The 22,569-nt window shown below is 45.4% G+C and overlaps 1 protein-coding gene across 48 annotated transcripts in view; it reads left to right on the top strand.

Moving 5' to 3' along the window:
- MAP4 (microtubule associated protein 4) overlaps window positions 1-22,569 on the top strand; it is a 105,995-nt gene that overhangs the window by 42,098 nt on the left and 41,328 nt on the right. For 38 of the 48 annotated variants that reach the window (XM_059664869.1, XM_059664875.1, XM_059664891.1 and 35 more), the window contains exons 2-4: window positions 638-879; window positions 6,201-6,269; window positions 22,039-22,161. In XM_059664869.1, the coding sequence (XP_059520852.1) occupies window positions 657-879; window positions 6,201-6,269; window positions 22,039-22,161 (415 nt within the window). In that variant the 5' untranslated portion in view covers window positions 638-656. The other 10 variants (XM_059664872.1, XM_059664908.1, XM_059664913.1 and 7 more) reach the window with 3 other exon arrangements.

Raw genomic sequence — 22,569 nt, forward strand, 5'->3', positions numbered from 1 at the left:
ATTGATTTCAGAGAGGAAGGGAAAGGGGGAGAGAGAGAGAAATATCAATGATGAGAGAGAATCTTCAACCGGCCGCCTTCTGCATGCCCGCTACCGGGGATCGAGCTCACAACCCGGGCATATGACCTTGACTGGAATCGAACCTGGGACCCTTCAGTCAGCAGGCAGATGATGCTCTATCCACTGAGCCAAACTGGCTAGGGCAGTAAACCTTTTTAAAATGGGAATCTAATAATCTCATCTGACCTCTCTGTTTATTCTTTTTAAAGAATTATTCTGGGATCTGATTTGGAAATTAGGATATGTGGAATATTTGAAAGGGTTATAAGACTTGAAATCCGAAGACCTGATTTGATTCTCAATGGGTGTAACCTCGGGTAGAGTGACTTTTTAAAATATACTTCATGTTTCTTACTAATGAAAGGTCAGAATGGCACTTGCTCTGCTTATTTCCCAGAGAGTGAGAAGAAAGTGTTTACCTTGACTAAGACTGTTCCTGAGCTTTATTTCTCTAATTTGTAGAATGAAGTGTCCCTTTTGGATCCAAAGGTTTGGATATTGTTTGTTGTTTAAAAAACCAACAAGAATGTTTCCCCTTTGCAGAGCTCATCATATGAACATTTTCCCTCCTAACCAGGCAGTTGCAGTGGTGCAGAATGGCTGACCTCAGTCTTGCAGATGCATTAACAGAACCACCTCCAGAAATCGAGGGAGAGATTAAACGGGACTTTATCGCCACCCTGGAGGCAGAGGCCTATGATGATGTCGTGGGAGAAACTGTTGGAAAAACAGACTACATTCCTCTCCTGGATGTTGATGAGAAAACTGGGAATTCGGAGTCAAAGAAGAAGCCATGCCCAGATACTAGCCAGGTTGAAGGTAAGTAATTAAGCCAAACTGGGTATATAGGTGCAGAACGTAGATTAGGAATTACACTTTGGATTACAACCTTGGAAACCTTGAGGAAACGGAACTGAGTTGTTAAGTATAGGCCAGTAATTTTCCCTTAATCTAAACTTTACTTGAAACCAAGGGGCTAGGTCCATACGCTTTAATAGACTGTGTGTTCATTATACTGTAGATTACTTTTTAAAACTATATATGTTTTTATTGATTTCAGAGAGGAAGGGAGAGGGAAAGAGAAATAGAAACATCAACGATGAAAGAGAATTATTGATTGGCTGCCTCCTGCAGGCCCCCTACTGGGGATGGAGCCCACAACCCAGGCATGTGTCCTTGACCAGAATCGAACCCGGGGCCCTTCAGTCTGCAGGCCAACACTCTATCCACTGAGCCAAACTGGCCAGGGCTCTGTATGTTTTAATCTAAGATAGTGGTTCTCAAAGTATGGTCCTTTGACCAGCAGGTCAGTATTACTTGGGAGCTTGTTCAGGTTGCAATTCTTAGGCCCACGGGGAATGTGACTCGGGATGGGGCTCCGCAGTCTGCATCTTAACAAACTCCTGCTGGTGACTGGGATGCACGTCCCAGACGGAGAAGCTTGAGCCAAGAGAACGGGTTCGCGTCACGTCAGTCGTAGAGAGGATGACAGCTGGATGCTGCAGAATGTTTTCTTGTTCAGCCTTCCATTGCAGAGCATCACAACCAACTCTAGTTGGCCACCAGAGGGCGAGATTGGCACAGGCCTCACTGGCACAAGAAGGTGCCCTTGTGTTGGGACCATGCTGAACCTCTCCCATTCTGCCCAAAGACGCATGGCTCTCTTCCTCGCAGCACACACGACCTCTCAGCACGTTGCTGCTGCTCTTCTCTGCCAAACTGATTTGCCAGCTGTGGCACCCCGAAATCTCTCGTGGAAAAAGAGATTTAAAAAACCAAGTAAATTAGAATATTCTTATATCTCAGAGCATGCGATAAGTTAAAAAAACAACAACACTTGTGTTGTCAGTGCTGTATGTGTTTTGTTGAGAGAGTTTTCATTTCATGAAATGGGAGTCCCTCTGGGGAAATCCGTGAAAAAAGGCAAGATAGCATCTTTGAATTCGGACTTGCCAGTAGTGCGCAGCATCCCAGTGATGAGTCCAGCAATTCTCGTCCGCAGGGAAGCGTGCAAGCCTTTTTCTCCCACTGAAACCTAATGCTTTTATGTTGCAGGGTTGTTTCTATTCTTCTCTCCCCGAGCTTAGAGTTTTAGATCATTAGATGTGTGTATGGTAGAATCTCAGTCTCTTTTTTATTTTCAATTTTCTTGTAACCTTTGTTTTGCTGTTATTTCATTTTATTCTGATAAGTTGCTTGTATATTAGTCTCACAATTACGGCCTAGTCTAGTAATGTCATTTAAGCTAGATTTTTATATAAGGCAAAAGTAAATTTCAGGGTTTTCACAAGGTTGCTTTATAATTTAGTGATCGAATCTATAGTTATCTATAGTTGGGCTATAGTTTAACCAATCTATAGTCAATCAATCTGCAGTTATTAACAATGAGAATAATAATAGTTGTTTACATTTGCTTAACAATTGGCACAGTACTGCCTCCAATATCATTGCACTCAGTCCTCATGATAACCATGGGAGGGAGCTGTTGTCCCTTTTTCCAGTTGAGGCTATTAAGCACGAGGGATTTGCAATTGATCATTTAGTTAATAGCGACAGAATCATAACCTGTGCCCAGATGTTCTGATTTTAAACTTACATTCTTTCTGTGAAACCTTACTATCTTCATGCATACTTTCTGCTTGATTTAATGTCTCATAGGTAAAGATTCACTTATTATTAGCCATACAAATATTATGCCCAGGAAAGGTAAGAATCTCATTTTATTTACATAAAGAGCATGAACGTGAGGACTCTGCTATGAATTCATATGCATTTTTAGTCTTCCGCTTCTCTGTTCAACTCCACATCGTCTCCTCTCTGTTCAAACCTCCAGGACTTCCGTACTTGCTCCCCTGTTCATGTTTTCGATTGACCTTGAGAAAAGAGACTCAGTCGTCTCAACCAGAAGAACAGTTTCATACACCTCTGCCCCCCTCCTCTCCTGCCTGCCTTCATCTTGGCCTTTTACTCTGCTCTGCTGCTCTTGCTGTGGGTGAACGGCTCGTACTCTAACTCAGGAGCACGACTCAGCAATGATCTCCTCTGTCTTCTGCATCATCAGCGCCTCTCTTTTAACTGGGTCGTTCACCAGCATTAAACAGAACATAATCTTTTCCTTCATTGAAAAAATGCTGTCTCAACCCCCTGTTCATCTCATCAACTCACTTATCTTCTCTGGAAAAGCGATCTCCCAATCCCTTTCCTCTCATTCTCTTTCGAACCCACTCCCATTTGACTTGCACTGATCCCGTGCCACCAGAACTGTTCCTCTTAGGGCACAAGACCTGTTTATTGTCAAGGATGACTCCAAGGGTTTGGGCCTGAGAAACTGAGAGGAAGGAATTTCATTAAAAAAGCAGCATGATTTTTTTAAAAAATTATGTTTTCATTGATTTTTTTAGAGAAGAAGGGAGAAGGATAGAGAGAGAAACGTCGATGAGATGAGAGGGAATCATCATCGTTCAGCTGCTTCCTGCGTGCCCACTACTGGGGATAAAGTGTCTCCCTGGCATGTGCCCTGACCGGGAAATCGAACCCATGACCTCTTGGTTCCTGGGTCGACGCTCAACTGCTGAGCCATACCGGCTGGGCAGCATGATATTTTTGTAAAAATAATTTCTTTAAAATTTTCATTTGAAAATACATCTCTTAACTAATTTCTTTTGGGAAAAGAAAAAGAAATAGTACCAAGAGTTATAGTTGATAATAATGGTCCTCTAGTCTAAAAGAAAAGCAGAGCCCTGGCCAGTGTGGCGCAGTTGGTTGGAGTGTCATCTCATACACCGAAAGGTGGTGGGATCGATTCCCAGTCAGGACACATACCCAAGTTTCGGGTTCAATCCCTGGGCATGTGCAGGAGGCAACCAATCAGTGTTTCTCACTGAAGGCAATGTTTTTCTGTCCCTCCATCTTTCTCTGTCTTTCTCTAAAAATCAATTAAAAAAAGAAAGAAAAGCAACGCAAATATTTCTTAAAAAGAGGTTAATTGGTCAGGCTCTTTCTGCAGCTGAGAAATTCTGAGTTGCACAGGGTAAAGATATCAAAGATATAAACTACCTACCTGTAAACGACCATCCTAACCCAGCTATCTTCGATGTCTTCCCCACCCTTTTCCTTCACCTAAAAGCTTCTGCTCTACTTCGGCACAGATTCCACCTGGGCTGGAGAACGTTTGTTTCTTACAAGCACGTTTCTGACTCTGGCAGTGGTGCAGACCTCTTTACGCTGGCATGGCAGGGATCGCAGCAGTCCCCTCCCCAACCCCCCCCCCACCCCAGGCCCTCACCACCCTATTGTCTGTGTCCATGGGTGATGCATAAATGCATGCAAGTTCTTTGGATGATCTCCTCCCACCCAGCCACCCTCCCCCGCCTTCCCTCTGAGATTCCACAGTCTGTTCCATGCTTCTATGTCTCTGGATCTATTTTGTTCATTAGATTCCACATATGAGTGAGATCATGTGATACTTCTCTTTCTCTGACTGGCTTATTTCACTTAGCATAATACTCAGTTAAAACATAGTAAAATTAGGGGCCCAGAGCATGATATGCATGCATGGGTAGGGTCCCTAGCGGCTGCCAGTTGCGGCCAGAGCCTCCCTTCCCTGGCTGCCTGCTGCCAGCTGGGTCCTCCCTTTGCTCCGCGCCGCCCCCTGGTGGTCAGCGCACGTCATAGCGAGCGATTGAACTCCCGGTTGGTTGAACTCCTGAGGGTGCACTTTTATATATATATCCTATCCTACATAATAAAAGGCTAATATGCAAATTGTCCCCTCAGGAGTTTGACCAAACCAGGAGTTCAACCCCTTGCTATGATGTATGCTGATCACCAGGGGGTGGCACAGAACAAAGGAAGGCTCTGGCCAGCAGCTGGCAGACGGGGAAAGGAAGGTCCCAGCCAGCAGCCGGAAGGCCCCAATTGGCCCTGATTGCCAGCCAGGCCTAGGGACCCTACCCATGCATGAATTTCATGCACTGGGCCTCTAGTATATATATAAAAGCCTAATATGCTAAGTGTCTGGTCATCCCATGACCGGTTGACTGTTCAACCAATCAAAGCATAATATGCTAATGATATGCTAAGGCCGCTCAACTGCTTGCTATGATGTGCACTGACCACCACCGGTAGGTTAGCTTGCTGCTGAGGTCCGGCCTATCGTGACTGGGCGAGATGGGGCTGGACATGCCCTGGAGCCCTCCTGTGGTCCCTCCCCTGCCCCGATCATGCACCAGTGGGGTCCCTCAGCCTGGCCTGCACCTTCTTGCAATCCGGGACCCCTCGGGGGATGTCGGAGAGCCAGTTTTGGCACAATCCTGCAGGCCACTCCCCTCAGGAGGGTGCCAGATGCAGGGCTCATGGCTGGGGAGCACCGCTATGGTGGCGCTAGCCTCTCCCAGTCGGGCCTGATTAGTAGTCATGAGCCCACAGCAGGTGCAGTGGGGCTGGGATGAGTGGGAGCTGCAGGTAGGAGCTGCAGGCGGCGTTGGACTGCGGGTTTTGGCCCGATCCCCACAGGCCACCCCGAGGGACCCCACCTGTGCAGAATTCATGCACTGGGCCTCTAGTAGATAATATGACCATTCAGTTCACCAGAGAAAACAACAGGGAGGCAAATAAACACCTGGAAAGACAGTTGGCATCTTTATTTACTAGGGAATGAGACCCGCTCTGCTCCATTAGAACAGCTCACGCGGAAGAAAAAGCCCTGAGCTCCCAGGTGCTGTTGGCCTCCCTGCCTCCCTCGGGGCCAGGAGCCGTGGTGGTGCCGGGGCTTTTCATGGGGTTGTTGTCAATGGCCCTGGCCCTCGGGAGGTCTGGTTTGAATTGCAGAGGGTAGACAAGTGGTGCTTCCTGATGGCTTATTGAATCTGATGCTGATCTGACAGCTGACAGAACGGAAAAGGCTTCGGCTGCTGTTAGGAAGCCCTCCTCCTCTGGGCGTGCTCAACAAGAGCGGGGCCGTGGGCATGAGTCACAGTTCTCTTCCGTTCGGGATCTCCTTTCATTGGGTCTTTACATTTTGGACTGATTTTTACCTGCTCTGAGCTAATGCTGTGACACAAACTCCTGGTTGGATAGTGGTTGGATTTGTTTTTCATGTTTTATCCGTCACATGGTGATCTTCTTCGTGCTGGTTGCAGGTGCTCCATCTCCTAGAGCAGCAGTGCTGGCCAACGGCGACCACGGGACGCAAGGGAATGACACTGCAGGTAAGGGGTCCGGATTCCCCAGTCGCAGTGCACACCTGGGTCAGCTCCTTGCGGAGGGTGATAATGGAAGCAGATGGGTCATTCTGTGATAAGGGTATTGTTGTTCTTGTTGGGGTGTTTAAACCTAGGGCAGCGGTTCTCAACCTGTGGGTGCTTCGACCCCCTTTGGCGGTCGAACGACCCTTTCACAGGGGTCGCCTAAGACCATCCTGCATCTCAGATATTTACATGACGATTCATAACAGTAGCAACATGACAGTTATGAAGTAGCAACGATAATAATTTTATGGCTGGGTCACAACATGGGGAACTGTATTTAAAGGGCCAGAAGGTTGAGAACCACTGACCTAGGGCATTTGCCCCCTAGCATCTCCAGCAGTGGAAAGGGAAGAGTGAATTTCCTTTGATATTCTTTGAATATTTGGTGTAGTTGTACCAAACAAGAACTGATGGACCTTAAAAATATGCTGTTAGAGGCAGAATAGTCGTCATGGAGATGAGGCCTCCGGTCCCGCCAGCTCTGCAGGCAGGTCTCTCCCCTGAACACACTGCACTCAGAGTGCTCCCATGGCTCTGCATAGGGAACCTGTGAGCTGAGGATTAAAGTTCTTTTCTTCTCTCTTTTGCCCTCAGTCTGTTTTTTCTTTATTTTCCTCTTAACTGTTCATTTTGAAGTCTGTCTCTGACTCTAACTCCTAGCCTGTGGCAAGGGCTTTGATAGTCTGCCAGCTGGCACCGAGTGCCTGTGGCTCCGCCTCACACCCAGTGTATTTGCAGGGAGCGAAGTTTTCAGAGCAGCGGCCCACGCCGCAGGGACGCCGTGTCTGTTCCCTAGGGAGCTGGTAGGAAGTGGTGCTGGATTGGGATGCTGACCGCACTTCGCTTGCAGTTGTGATCAGGCTGGCACTGTTGGCCCAGACAGTCTTCTCTGTCACCGACAGTGTGTGCCCTCGCGACGAGGCGGACGTTGGGTTCGCATGTCCGTGTGGACAGACACGGGCGTGGCCTGGCCTGGCCTGGTTCTCCTCTTGGGCTCAGACCTCAGCCTCGAGAGCCTTCCCTTCCGGCACTGCCGGGCTCTCAGTGCTGGAGCTCCCAGGCGCCTTTGCCGGCCACCGCGGCTCCTCCAGACGTAATCGTTACTCTGTGGCCTTTCGAACTGTGGCATCTGTCTCTGTTCCTCAGACTTACTGATGCCTCGGTTCTGTTTGTTGTGATTGTTAGTTTTATCCAGTGACTTAGCATCCTTATTAGCAACTCATGAATTAGAGCTCTCCACGTGAAAAGCAAGCAGCAACCCGGAGTGCCACCGTAGTTTTGTGAAATGAAATTTTTGTATTTCTTTGATAATCGTCGTTTTATGTGGTTCTGGCAGTTCCTGTGCCGGCTTTGAAAACAGTCATCTGTATCATTTGGTTTTAAGAAAACATTTGTGATTAAAGAAGAAGCTTGAACATGAACTTTAAACATGAGTAGATGTAACGTTCCTTAACCAGGAGACAGTGTGAGGGGAGTGATTGATGAGCTTGTGAAAGGGCGGTGCCGTCTCATCCAGGAAGGGAACCGCTGTCACAGCTGGAGGGGGTTTCTTCTCCAGCAGGAGGTCAGGTCTGATCGCACTTTATGTAGCAATCGCTTCCCACGGCCAGTCTCACTAGGGCAGGAAACAAGGACGGGAAACCATACAGCCGGCCCTAGGCCTTACGGTCCCAAGACTTTTCCTTCCCCGGTTGCAAACCAGAACCCGCTGGCTGTGCGCTCCCCGGGGGATGATGAGAGCAGGTCCTCCTTCCCCCGGGGAGGACAGTCGCACACTGGAAGGGGTTTGCCTCTGAACTGGACACTGGACTGCATGAGAGTGTCCATGCTTCTGTGTTCCACCTTGTATGTGGTTCTGGCAGTTTCGTTGGGGTGGGAAGGAGTGGGGGAAGGAAGGTGCATGTTTCTGGAGCATGTGTGACTTCATTCTAGTTTGGCCATCACTAACGGGTGCCACTTTGAAAATTCCCATTTCTGTTTCCTTCAGAATGTGACCTCCCGGCCTCAGAGCAGCACAGCCCCCCTGGTAGCATAGGATGGGTTTATGCGCCTCTTGTCGTGTTGAACTTGCTGTTGACTAATGACCTGTGCTTTTCTGCCCCTTCCTCTCCTTCCTCCTCCTCCCTCCTCTCTGTTTCTCCTCCTAGAAGCCTAGTGTCTCTGAGCACGGGGGCTGCGGACCACCCGACCAGTGGCCTTTCCTAGCACCGCACACTCCTAACCTTCAGCATTCGCAGAGCTTTGCTTCCCCTCCCTGGACGCGTAGAGAAGAAGCTGAGGGTGGTTCTTCGGGGCCTCTTTCTGCTGATGCTGAGCAGCCACCTGCTTCCTCTTGTCCTCTGAGGGCTCGCTGGAGCCCCTCCCCTGTGAACACCAAGTACAAATGGAGTCTCATTTTGGTCTTTATTTATAAGGGTCACCTAATGTTTCTCATTTCTGGTTCTCTTTTTCATTTCATTTTATCATTTAATTCGCTCTCACATTTTTCTTTTCTTTAAACATTTTTAGTTGGCGTTTTCATTGGGTTTTCAGATCTCCCCCCCAAATCAGGATGTGGTAACACGGAGGAGAACGGCAGGGACCCTCTTCCCCTTGCTCTCTCCCTCCGTGAGCCGACTTAGGGAAGGGGTTCGCCTAGGCACCGCGTTTCTCTCTCCCTTACTAAGAGCTGAGTGATGCTGCTATTTCATGTAGAGGTTTCTAACTTAGAGGAGCTCTGATGAAACTTTGAAAAGTATTTCCTCAAATTAAATCGTCCTTTGTTAGTTGCAAGTTGGGCCAAAATAGTTTCTATTTGAAATGATCTATTTGTCTAGGTTTAGATTCTCCCGAAAATTTAACAATCTTATTATTGTGTGTGGAATTTTATAAGCAAAATTACTTTCTTCACATGATCATGAACTGTGAGAAGTTAAAGAAATGGAATCCAGTGTTGTTAGAATACTGAGCTGTTGATACAGGAAGAAAATAACTTCTCCTGGAACAACACAGGATGAAACTAAATGGGGCACACTGAAGGCCAGCAGGTTATCAGGTCTCGTGAAGGGACTGTCTGCTTGGACTCAGCCTCCGTTCAGGATTAGTCTCCTCTGCTCTCGGCAGGTGCCAGGGCTTGGGGTCAGGTGAAGCCCCGGGTGTCAGGTCCTTCACGAACGTTAGCATCGATGTTCACACATTCTGAGGATTGTCTGATGGGACTTTCTTATTCCTGTTTCTCGTTTTTCCAGACTAATAGCTAAAAATTCTGGAAGCATTTGGGATAAGTACGATGGAACCTTTCAAATGATAAGCTGTGATTGGATCTTTACAAATAGAATATAAAACATGGGCCATGTTTTGAAATCTTAGAGGAATTCTGGTTTAAGATCTGGAATGCGAAATACTTTTAAGATTATTTTTTTGTTAATCCTTACCCGATGATATTTTTTCATTGTCTTCTAGAGAGAGTGGGAGGGAGGGAGGATGGAGAGAGAAATAGAAACGTTGATGTGAGATAGATACTTCTATTGGTTATATCCCGTGCGCACCCTTAACTGGGACTGGCGAAGTATGTGCCCTTGACCAGGAATTGAACCCGCGACCCTTTGGTCTGCAGGCGGATGCTCTAACCACTGAGAAACCCGGCTAGGGCACTTTTTAAATTTTTTTTATCCTCTTACTGTGCATGTTTTTATAATCACTAAGCTACTGATTATTTCAGATTAAAATAAATGTCACTGTGCTCTGAGGAAGAGTTTGAGATGTGCATAGTTTAGATCTTCTTATACAGAACTGCCTTTGGGGTGGTAAAGTCAGAATATTCTCAAAGTTTACACTGAGTCCCTACAGTGACTCCTGGGTGGTTTCTCTGCCAAGAGTTCCTTCCGTGGGTTCTGGTGAGAAGACACATAAGGGAAGCACGTTTAAAGGGAAGAGCTTATTTTTACTTGTAAGGATTTGATCACACAGGGAAGCTGTGACCATGGGAACCACACTATGAACTAAAACACAGCTCTTTCCCTTCGATGTGTGGCCATTTGTTTCCTGGTGGAGATTTCTGGTTAGAGACCTTTTTACAACTGGTAGTGCTAACTTTTTAAAAGTATGTTTGGCATCTGTCACTTCCAACCAGTCCCTGCAGTTGATGTGAATGGCAGGCGGGTGGAGAAGCCTGGTGAGCCCTGCTGTGGCAGTGGTCAGGGCGCACACACTCCATTGTTGCCCTTATTCTACTTTTATTTCCATCTTGTTATGTGTTTGTTTTGTTTGAAGTTTATTTTTATCTAAGAATGTTTTTTTAATTTATGAAATTGAAAATTTCTACTAACAGCCTGCTAAAATTTATATATTGTTAGCTCACTCTATTGCACTTGGATGTTTCATTTTGAAAGAAATAAATTTTGTTTTACGTACAGCTTTATATGAAGTAGCCAGTCCTGCCATGAAATGCTGTGTTGCCATGAAGGTTATACCTGAGTGGCCCAATATTTCACTGTTGAGATGACCAGGCTGGTTAGGATTGCTCTGTTGAAATGTGTTGTTTCTTATATGTAATCAAACTCAATCTCCCCTCCCCTCCCCTCCCCTCCCCTCCCCTCCCCTGCCCTCCCCTCCCCTCTCCCCCAATATTGAAGATGTAGACCTTTGTTTTTAAAGATTTTTATACTTATGTTTATGCGCCTAAGTTTATATTTCTTGTGATTTTAGACTTCAGCAGTTTGTACATTGGAACATTTTAATGTAATCATTGTGCTAATTAAATTACACTAATAAACATCTTACATTAACATCTTACAGACTGGATTTTGGTTGGGGTCTAATTATTGAAGTGTAATGTGACTAAGACGTGAGTTTGGTAAATAAAGATGCTTGAGGCATGAGTTCTCAGTCTAACAAAGCTACTAACCCCACTCCTAACAATCCCATATTGCACGGCTTTCTAGTCACTTACATTGCCTTTTTTGATTCTCAGGTTAACTCCTCTTTCCAGAATCTGTAAGAGTTAAGGTGGAGACAACTCTTGCATCTTATTAGTACATTTATTTTGCTGAAAGTGAGATGAAATCTGGCCACAGTTGGATAATATGGTGGAGCTGGGAGGTGAGACAGGGTTTGGGCTGGTGAGACACAGCATTATTTTAATTTCTGAGGCATGTATAAATCTGGGTTATTCTCAATTGTATGTTGGTGCTGCTTCCATTACAGCGAAGGCTTACAACACGTAATCACAAGCCATTTGTGGAGTAAACGTCTGTGCTGCCATGGGGGCGGATTACTGTGATTTGCCATTTGGGGCCAGCTGTGCAGACACTGAGTGCTCTGCTCGCAAACGGCAGGGTTACTGGTGTTTCCATTGTGAGCAGAGCAGGTGGCTTATTATGATGACTGTTCTGGGTATGACGGGATATCAGTCCCTCAGGTCAGATCAGCAGTGAAACTAAAACTGCTTTGTTAGAATGTCCTGAAACAGAAGATATTCTAGGTGTTTCAAACTCTTTTGTATCATAAGATACAATGCATTCAAGTTAGCATTAGAGTAAATGTAAGGCACCAAAAATGTGAAGTTTTAACAGAAAATAAATCTGTAATGTTAGTGTCTGAGCAGCATTTACACCTAACCCACCAATTGTCATCCTATATAATAAAAGGGTAATATGCAAATTGACCCTAATGGCAGAAGGACCAGTCACTATGACATGCACTGACCACCAGGGGGCAGACACTCAACACAGGAGCTGCCCCCTGGTGGTCAGTGCATTTTCATAGCCGGAGCGCTGTTCAGCCAGAAGCTGGTTCATGGCTGGCCAGCACAGCGGTGGTGGTGGGAGCCTCTCCTGCCTCTGTGGAAGCACTAAGGATGTCCGACTAATGGCTTAGGCCCGCCCCCCCACCCCCCGGGAGTGGGCCTAAGCCGTTAGTCGGACATCCCCCGAGGGCTCCCGGGCTGCCAGAGGGATGTCTGACTGCCAGCTTAGGCCTGATCCCCCCCAGGGAGCAGGCCTAAGCCAGCAGGTGGACATCCCCTGAGAGGTCCTGGACTGCGAGAGGGTGCAGGCTGGGCTGAGGGACCCCCTTCCCCCCGAGTGCACGAATTTTCAGTATGTCCATTTTTCATTTGAAGAAGTTGAAGTTAGGTTAATAATGGAACTCAAAGTTGGACCTAGTCTAATAAGCCTTTGTGCCTTTTCTACCACATCATGTCATATCACAGAGGATCTTCTTCCTATCCCCTTACAAGCCATTTTATTTCTGTAAGGTTGGTGTTGATGCCTCCTCTTTTATTTCTGAATATAGTAATTTAAGTCATCTCTTTTTCTTAATCAGTCTAGATGCCCTTTGTCAGTTTTGTTGATCTTTTCAAAGAACCAACTTATAGTTTTGTTGCGTTTTCTCTTTTTCACTCTCATCTGCATTACTTCCTTCCCTCTGCTTGCTTTAGGGTTAGGTTTGCTCTTCCCTTTCTGGTTTCTTGAGGTAGAAGGTTAAGTGTTGGATTTGTGATTTCCCCCCACTTTTGATGTAGGCGTTTACAGCTATACATTTCCCTCTAAGCACCACGTTAGCTGCATCTTGTAAGTTTTGGTGTGTTATGTTTTCATTTTCATTCATCTCAAAATATTTTCTAAATTTCTTTGTGACTTCTTTGCCTATTGGCAGTTTAAGAGTCTGCTGTCAATTTCCACATATTTGTGAATTTTCCAAACTACTTTCTGTTGTCATTTTCTAATGTTATTTCATCACGGTTGGAGAACAAATTTTGTACGATTTCTATCCTTTTAAAGGATTGTTTGAGGGCCTAACATATGGTCTGTCCTGGAGAATGTTCCATGTATTCTTGAGAAAAATGTATATTCTGCTGTTGGGTGGAGTTTTCTTTAAAATGTCTTTGATGGTGTTATTCATGTCTTCTTTTCCTTGTTGGTCTTTGTCTAGTTGTTCTCTTTATTATTGAAAGTGGGGTATTGAAGCCTCCAACAATCATTGTTGAATTATCTGTTTCTCAGTTAAGTTTTTTCTTTTTATAATCCTCACCAGACGATATGTTTGTTTGCTTTTTAATCGATTTTAATCTATTTGTAATTCCATAAGTAACATATGAATACTATATATAGAGAGAGAGACATTGATGTGAGAGAGAAACACTGATCTGTTGCCTCCCATACATGCCCCAATGGAGGACTGAACCGGGAACCTAGGTAATGTGCCCTGATCGAGAATCAAACCCGCAACCTTTTGGTGTACGGATGACACTCCAACCAACTCCAGCCACCCCACCAGGGGCATCAGTTTAGTTTATTTTTGCTTCATATATTTTAGGGCTTTCATTCTAATGTTTTAAAGGAGAAATTTGAATAATATAATTAACTTTTATGTGCTTTTTATATTCAAGGATTAATTTCTTGTGAAAAGTTCTGGGGTGTGGATTAGAGGATGTTTACAAAGGATTACTGCAACTGTGAGCTTCCAGGAGCTTTCAAAATGGAGTGCACTGTCCGTTATGGGTAGGGAGATTTAAGGTGCTTTTTCAAAAGATGATTTTCTTTTTTCCTCAAAATCCCAACCACCATTTTTGTAGAAATAGGAAAATCTACCCTAAAATTCATGTGGAATTTCAAAATAATCTTGAAAAAGAATAAAGTTAGAGGTTTGACACTTACCATATCGTTACAGTAATCAGTGTAAGCCTGGCATAAAGACAGGTAGACCAAGGAATAGAATAGAGCCAGAAACAAACCCTTGCATATATGTCCAAGTGATATTAGAACAGGGCACCAAGACCATTTAATGGGGAAACGGTATCTTTCCAACAAATGGTGTTAGGAAAACTGGATATCCAATTGGACCCTTACTTTACACCTTATACAAATATTGACTTAAAATGGATCAGAGACCTAAAAATCAGAGCTAAAACTATGAAACTCTTAGAAGAATCCAGAGCATCAGCTTGATGACATTGGATCTGGCTATGATTTCTTGGATATGACACCAAAAGCACAGACAATTAAAATAAAAAAGATAAACTGTACTACATGAAAACTAAAATCTTTTTAAAAAATAGATATTTTACTGATTTTTTACAGAGAGGAGGGGAGAGGGATAGAGAGTTAGAAACTTCGATGAGAGAGAAACATCGATCACCTGCCTCCTGCACACCCCCCACTGGGGATGTGCCGGCAACCAAGGTACATGCCCTTGACCGGAATCGAACCTGGGACCCCTCAGTTCGCAGGCCGACGCTCTGTCCACTGAGCCAAACCGGTCAGGGCAAAACTAAAAACTTTTGTGCATGAAAGGACACTATCAATAGAGCAAAAAGGCGATTCACGGAGTGGGAAAAAATGTTTACAAAACATATATCTGAAAAGGGATTAATATCCAGAATATATGAAGCACTTCTATAACTCAACAGCATTAAAACAAACAACTTGATTAAAAATGAGTGGGGGACTTGAACAGACATTTCTCCAAAGAAGATACACAAACAGCCAAGAAGCACATGAAAAGAAGCTTACCATCACTAATCATTAGGAAAATACAAATAAAAATCCAATGAGATACCACTTTACACCCATTAGGGTGGCTGTTAAAAAAAAAAGACCAGGTGTACTGGTTAATAATGCAGATTTTTTTCAATAGATGGAGTTACACATATGTTGATATATATGCGATTTGATATGCATGCTATTTTGCTGTATTGACAGCAAGCTTCAAAACTTCATATGTCAAATTTGCTGAAGGTGTTAACATCATAGATATTTTCACACTTAAAAAATGTTGAATTTCGTGCCAATAAAAGAGCATTTGCGGGAAGTTTTAATTCATTACTTTATTTTGAAGTAAAGTGCTGCTGAAAGTGATCGTATACTTCGGGAAGCTTATGGTGAACATGCTCCATCTCAAGGTACTTGTGAACGCTGGTTTAAACGCTTTAAACGCCCTCCACTGAGCTAACGTCATGCCAGCCGACAAGGAGAAACGTTTACAGGGCCCAGCTCCCTTATGGCCAGCAGGGCAGTGGAGCGGAGTGTGCAGCTGGGAGGCAGTCGCCCTTTGGCTGCTGTCATCAAGAGACCGATAGTGACGTTCAGACAGCTACAGTCCTGGGAAGAAGGAAGAGTGGAAATGGTTAGGGCAACTAGTAAATGTAAACAGAACAGAGAACATAACTCCATCCCAGCTCTAATTCTGTACGGGGTCGTAAGACCAGGATTGATACCTAGGACTTCTTTCTTCTACTACTCATTTGCCCTCAGCCCCAGTTCAGGCATTTAATCTCTGCTAACACCCAATGTTGTGTCAGTGTAGTGGGCTAGTGTGATAGATTTTGGAATGTCCTAATGTTCAAGGTCTCTGAGCAGATGATGGTAGAATTGACGTAGCCCTGAGGCAAGTCTCATATGCATGTAAAAGCAAAATGCTTCTGATGGTCCTGGCCAATTGATAGAGACAAAAGACGTTAGCCAGGTCATTAGCAGGGCGGGCCCAGTGGTGTCAGGCTGCCAGATGGGATCATCTGGTTAAGTTAGGTAGGTCACAGCCATTCGCCAGTGCCGGGGTCCAACCCCAGCAGGTCCAGGGGTTCCCAAAGGCGTAGACGGAGTCGGCGAAGAACGAATGACACGGAGACAGCGATCAGTTGATCAGCAGCCTAGCCAGGATCTCTAGCCTGGATCTCCAGCCAAGTTCTGGTCTGGATCTCCAGAGAGGTTCTGTCCAGGTTCTCCAGGCAGGTCCAGTCAGGCTCTCCTGCCAATCTCCGCAGTCAGGTTCAGTCCAGGATCCCCTGCCATGCTCTCTCGCCAGGCTCCGCCTCCAGGCTCCGAGGCCAGTCCCTGTCCAGGATCCTCCGGCATGCTCTCGCCAGCGAAGTTCTTCTGTCCCTAGAGAACGTTCTGTGTAGGTTCTGTGCCTAGGCTCTGTCTCTCTTGGTCCTGTCTTCCAAGCCCTGTGTTCTAAGTTCTGTGTCTGAAGTTCTGTGTCTCTGTCTGGTTCTGTGTTCTGAGTTCTGTGTGTTTCTGTCTTGTTACAACTGTATTTATACCAGTTGATTCAATCCTATCAATCTCTATTACAAAGGTTAGGGCGTTTCTTATCTCCATTCCAGGGAGAAAAGATTATGTAGTTTAAGCATGATTGTTCGTAGTTAAAGGGATTAATTACCCGCCTGGCACTTAGTTGAGGGGTTTTATTCCCTCCCTAACTTCAGGGGAAAATCCCTAACTGGGGATTCAACCTTTCTCAGAGAGGTGACCTTGGTTAAAACACAGCGCCAAGAAGGTGAGCAAACATATTAAGAACCGTATGCCATATATGCCAGGTCCCTTGAAACAGCAAGGATGGACCGGCTCCCGGCAAGTTCCCCCTGTTCCATAGATCAGTCCATGTTTTAGTAGGCTGCCTATGGAGCACTGGTCAAGTAGCTACCATGGAATTACTGACACCCTGCCGCCCTTCGTGAAGATACACCCACTGGTCTTGGTGAGGAAGCACTCCCAGCTGGGCGGAAATCTGTCTGTAACTTCTGACTCCCCCAAACGTCACTACTAATGGCCTCCTGTTGGCTGGAAGCCTTGCTGGTAACACGAGTCGTCTGTGAACACGTCTCTTATATGCTGTCGGTGTTACATACTGTTTTACAATAAAGGAAGCTAGAAAAGAGAAAACATCACTAAGAAGATTTTGAGGCAGAGAACACACTTTACAGTATTTATTGAAAAGAAAATCTGCATCTAAGTGGAGCCGTGAAATTCAGATCTGTATTGCTCAGGGTATGTGACAGGGACTCCCTGGCCTGCAGACCCTAAAATGTTCACAGTATTTGCTATATTCTCATAATAATACATTGGCAGAAACCTGGGGAACACGTAGAAGTGTATTCTAAGGACCTTCGACCGAGGAGGGTAGAACATAATTCTGTGTTGGGCCCAGTTCATGAACACGGGCTCAGTTACTAGAGTCCACATTAGGGCACTGGCTCACACAGCCAGCAGTGTCTCTAGCGGCTCAGTCAGTTTATTGAAATGTGGACTCAACAGTGACCTGCATGTAATGAGGCAGAGATGCCGAAGCTTCCCTGGCAAGATATCAAGGGGGCGACTCAAAGGCTTAGGGAGACAGAAAGGTCGGGTTTTCCATGTGTGACCTGTGCACACGGAGGCACAGAACCGCCCCCCTTCACCCGAGAAGCGCATCGTGGGGGCGTGTCTGCGCGGGGGGTGGGGGGGGTTGGGGGGGGGCGCTCCGTGGCCGTTCTCCTTTGTAGTGTGTCCTGCTCCCTGCACCTGGGTTGTAAAGGACCAGGACTTCTCCCAGTTGTTGCATTTGTTCTTTAAATAACCGGGTTGTTACAATTGGAATCTAAATTTCTTTTACTTCATAAATTCCTTTATGGGGGAACTTTTTTCTTTAGTACCATTTAGATTTTGTCTGTATTTTAAAGATGCTAAAGATTAGCTATGCTTATAACCAGAGGAGGAGCCGTGAGGAAAGACGGGATGAAAAGCAGGTCTAATGATCACACTCATATGTGGGATCTAAGTAACAAAATAAACTGATGAACCGAGTCGATCCAGAGACATGGCAGCATGGGACAGAGTGCGGACCCTCAGAGGGAAGGCCGGGAAGGTGGAGGGTGGGGGGAGGTAATCAACCAAAGACCTGTGTGCACATACGCATCACCCATGGACACGGACAATAGGGAGCTGAAGGCTTGGGGTGGGGGACCGGGGTGGGCGGGAGGGGTCAGCGGGGGAAACGGCACATATGTAATACTTTCAACAATAAAGGTTTATGAAAAAATAAATAAAACACATCAATCTGACTTAGCCCCCCCTCCCCCCCAAAAAAGCAAGTCTAGGAGGTTGGAAGGCTGGGTTGCAAGGGAGGTGACCAAGGGCACACTTACCCAGCTCTGCTGTCCTTAGAGAGGAGAAGGGCGTGCATTTCTCACCGGTTCTCGTTTAGCTTCTTCCCCTTCAAACGAAAAAAAATGAAGGAAAGAAGTCGGATGGCCCCTGGCTGGTGGGCTCAGTGGTTGGAGCACTGGGCTGCAGGCTTGACACCCCCCCCACCCCCCTCCCCGCAGGGCTCATGCGGGAGGCAACCATCCCTGTGTCTCTCTCACTCAATGTTTCCCTCCCTCCCTCCCTTCCACTCTCTCTTAAAAAAATCAATGGAAAGAATATCCTCAGGTGAGGATTAAAAAAAAGAAAGAAGTGATGAACTCACATAGTTAAGTTTGCAGTAGAGGAAAAGGGCAGTCAAAGAATTTTATTTTCTATAAAGTAAGAGCTTATGTGTTGGACTAGAGGATTCTGGAGAGGATGTGTAAAACCCTCTTTGGAGAACGAGAGAGGAGGTTATGGAGAAACACGTGCTTTTATTACGGGCATTCAGTGATAGTAAATCGTGTGTCTGGAAGGCGGAAGGAACCTCTGAAAACTTAGTGTTACAGCTAATCCAGCTCAGGCTGGATTCTGGCCTCACGGTCCACCTACCTGTGCGCACTCGGATGCAGCCTGCAGGTTTCTGACGGATGCTGCGGTCTGGTAGGGTGTCTCCAAGGCAAGCACGCTGTTCATCTGATAGTGAACCAGAAAGAAACTGCTAACCCAGAGCGTCATCTCTGTCCTGCTGGAGACCTGCAGTGAATGCTCAGTGTTTTCAGATATTGTTAGAACTCGGCACTCTTAAAAAAAAAAAAAGTCTCCCCGCCATTTTAGGGGTGTCAGATAACCATTGATTTCAAATCAGGAAGGTTGGTAGCCTGTTTTTGCCTGTTTAGGGAAAAAGACACCCTAATATGGTTATATATGAACATTTTATTGTAAAAAGTGGAGTTGGCTGAAAATCTGAGGAGTTAGCTTTCTTCTGTCACTTAAAATTTTATTTCAAAATAATTTCAAGTGTACAAAAAAGTTGAAAGAATAGACTTAAACAAAGAACTTCTGTATGTTTTTTTCAGACTTACCAATTGATGACATTTTGCTACAATTGCTTTATCATTCTATAACATGCAGGAATGTACACATACTATTCCCTGGTCAGTTTTGTTTTATCTTTGTAATCATAATCTAGGACAGTCCTTTCAGGATATAGATGAGAATATCAAAGTTCAGAGGAATTCAATGAGTTAACTTAGGTCTTGCCTAGGAGCTGGGACTCAGTACCCGAGTCCTCTGTCCCAATCTATGTTCTTTTTCTGCTTTACTATCTTTTACTTGACTCTCCCAATGAATAGGCATTCTCTACAGAGAGAATGTCCGCAGATACTCTGAAGTCATCCGTGCTGCAACTTTTTAGTACCAAGACAATTTTCATGCTTAAAACCGTTGAAGATGATGAGTATGTTGACTCTCTTTTTGTGGTGATGGCATACACATGTTGAAATTTATTAAATTGTACACTTTAAATATGTGCAGCTTATTGTATGCCAATTGTACTGCAATAAAACTTTATAAAATTAAGGACCCCAAAGAGCTTTTTTGTTTCTATGGGTTGTATCTATCAGTATTTATCAAACTAGATATTAAAATGTAGGGACTTTTAAATTATTATCTATATATATATAAAAGCCTAAGTGACTGTTATGACCAGACGACTGGCCAGTAGCTATGATGTGCACTGACCACCAGGGGTGTGGTTAGTGCATTCTCACAGCCAACCTCCCATGGTCCCTCCCCCTGCTGGCCGGCCTGATCAGGACTGGGCGAGAAGGCCGTGATCGCCGGCCAGGCTGAGGGACCTCACTCATGTATGAATTCGTGCACCAGGCCTCTAGTTTTAAAATAATACTAAACTTAATATTAACATTTTTCATAGGTATAGTTACCAAAAAAAAGAGTTTAGAAGTAAGGCGTGTGTTTTCCATTTCTCTGCGTCTCTTTGACATCTGCTTTGTGTGTTTAGTCTGTCACAATATGTTGTTTGAGTTTGAAGCATATGAAGAAACTTCGCTTCACATTTATATGCCCTTAAGAGGAGGAACCTTTGCTAGTGTTTTTCAGATAATGGATATTCGTCTTTGATTTGATATCAGATCTTGACAAGTGGTTGTCTCTTAAAGGTTCTTGCAATGTAGAATCTGAAACAATGAACTTTTTGTATTCTGTTATCTTAAAAGCCATGGGTTTATTTGCACTTGGAATGGATCTTGCCTGATAGAATTAGTCTGTCTTTTATGTATAGACTAGAGGCCTGGTGCACGAAATGTGTGCACTTGGGGGGTGTCCCTCAGCCCGGCCTGCGCCCTCTGGCAGTCCAGGAGCCCCCAGGGGATGTCTGACTGCCCTGGAGGCAGGAGAGGCTCCCGCCACTGCCACTGCACTCGCCAGCCATGAGCCTGGCTTCTGGCTGAGCGGCGCTCCCCCTATGGGAGCACATTGACCACCAGGGGGCAGCTCCTGTGTTGAGTGTCTGCCTCCTGATGGTCAGTGCGTGTCATAGCAACCGGTCATTCTGCTGTCCAGTTGATTCACACATTAGCCTTTTATTATATAGGCTATTACTACTTAATTGGTACTTTTAATATTTAGTCACTTGCCTTTTCTGTTAAATGCCCCAATTTCTCAAAAATAGAAATTGGGCCCAGCCAGCGTTGCTCAATGATTGAACATTGACCTATGAACCAGGAGGTCACGGTTCAATTCCTGGTCAGGGCACATGCTCAGGTTGCGGACTCAGTCCCCCAGTGTGGGACTTGCAGGAGGCAACCAATCAATGATTTTCTCTCATCATTGATATCTCTCTCTCTCTCTCTCTCTCTCTCTCCCCCCCCCCTCCCTTCTTCCCTCCCCCCTTCTTCTCTGAAATCAATAAAAATATATTTTAAAAAAATAGAAACCAGCCCCTATGTTTTCCCATTTTACTTTTATAGGAGAACCAAGGTATCTAGACTTGTTTCCATTGCACTATGTACATTGCTTTTTGTTTTGAATTTAATTTTTCACTCTTTTACTGAAATAGACTCTCTGAGTAGACTGCAGTTATGATCAAAACAAAAAAAGACACAAACATTTATTCTGAAGGCTGCTGCTCCTGCAAGGGAGTTTGCCTGCTTTTGCTGGGGAGCTTTGAGGAGGGGATCTAGGTCAGTAGCAGTGAATGAAGACGGGGGTGAGCCTCTGTCAGACATGCTCACGAGTGACGCTGTGGGGGGAGGCGGCGGTCCTGCCGTGGGGGGTAACGGTGCCGCCCACGTCTGACAACATCCTTCTCCGGGGTGGGGGAGGAGGTGGACAATCGTGAGGTTTGCCAAAGGGTAAGAAATATCAGCAGAAAAATGTATATGTAAGCACCATCACTAGTCTTTCAAAGTTTACTTTGGAAACGATAGGCTATTGTGTGCATTCTTTGGGGTTCCTAATGCTTTTCACACTAAATGTAAATTCCTTTCCAAGAAGTTTGGTGTAGAGTGGAAGACAGAGGGAAAGACGGAGGGAAACATCGACGTGAGAGACATACATGGATTGGTTGCCTCCTGCACGAGCCCTGACCAGGGCCTGGGCCAGGGAGGAGCCTGCAATCGAGGTACATGCCCTTGACCGGAACCAAACCCGGAACCTTTCAGTCCACAGGCCGTTGCTCTGCCTACTGAGCCACACCAGCCAGGGTTTATACATTTTCTAAAAAGTTTTTGTCAAAGGCACTAGCAGGTATGATTGTTTTATATTGTACTAGGTTTCCTACAGAAACTCAACTCCAGTGGGGAAACTGGTACGTTGTAACTTTTGTTCCATGTTTCTATTTGCAGGGTCTCCAACTGCATTTCTTGAAGAGAAAATGGCCTTCCAGGGGTATCAGAACAACCAGAACTGGCCAGAAAACACAAACTTTTACTTTGAACCCGAGCAAGTGGTGAATCCTATCCAGACTGGTAAGTGCAGGCTTGCCTGTGACTGCTGAGTGCAAACTAGACGTCAGCCTGAGAAAACCACCACCACCCCTCAGGTCAGACAGTTCGCCTCAGCACAGCTCGGGAAGTAAAGCAAAGTGCAGCCGCAGCCCTGGACATGGAGGTGACCCTCCTCTCGGGGCCTCTCTCCGTCTTAGGCACATGCCCTCTGGCTCTCTCCCCTGCAAAACCTGTTTTGAATAAAGTAACTGAAATTCATATTCATTGAAGTTTAATTCTTCTAAAAGGAAGTATTACAGTAATAATAGCACACTTTTTCCTTTTCATTGAATCTATTGGGGTGAGTCTGGTTAACAAAATTATACAGGTCTCAAGTGCACAGTCCACACACAGCTGTACACTGTTGTGTGTTCACCACCAAGTCAGGTC

Source organism: Myotis daubentonii, chromosome 14, assembly GCF_963259705.1.
Source record: "Myotis daubentonii chromosome 14, mMyoDau2.1, whole genome shotgun sequence".
NCBI classification, from domain to species: Eukaryota; Metazoa; Chordata; class Mammalia; order Chiroptera; family Vespertilionidae; genus Myotis; species Myotis daubentonii.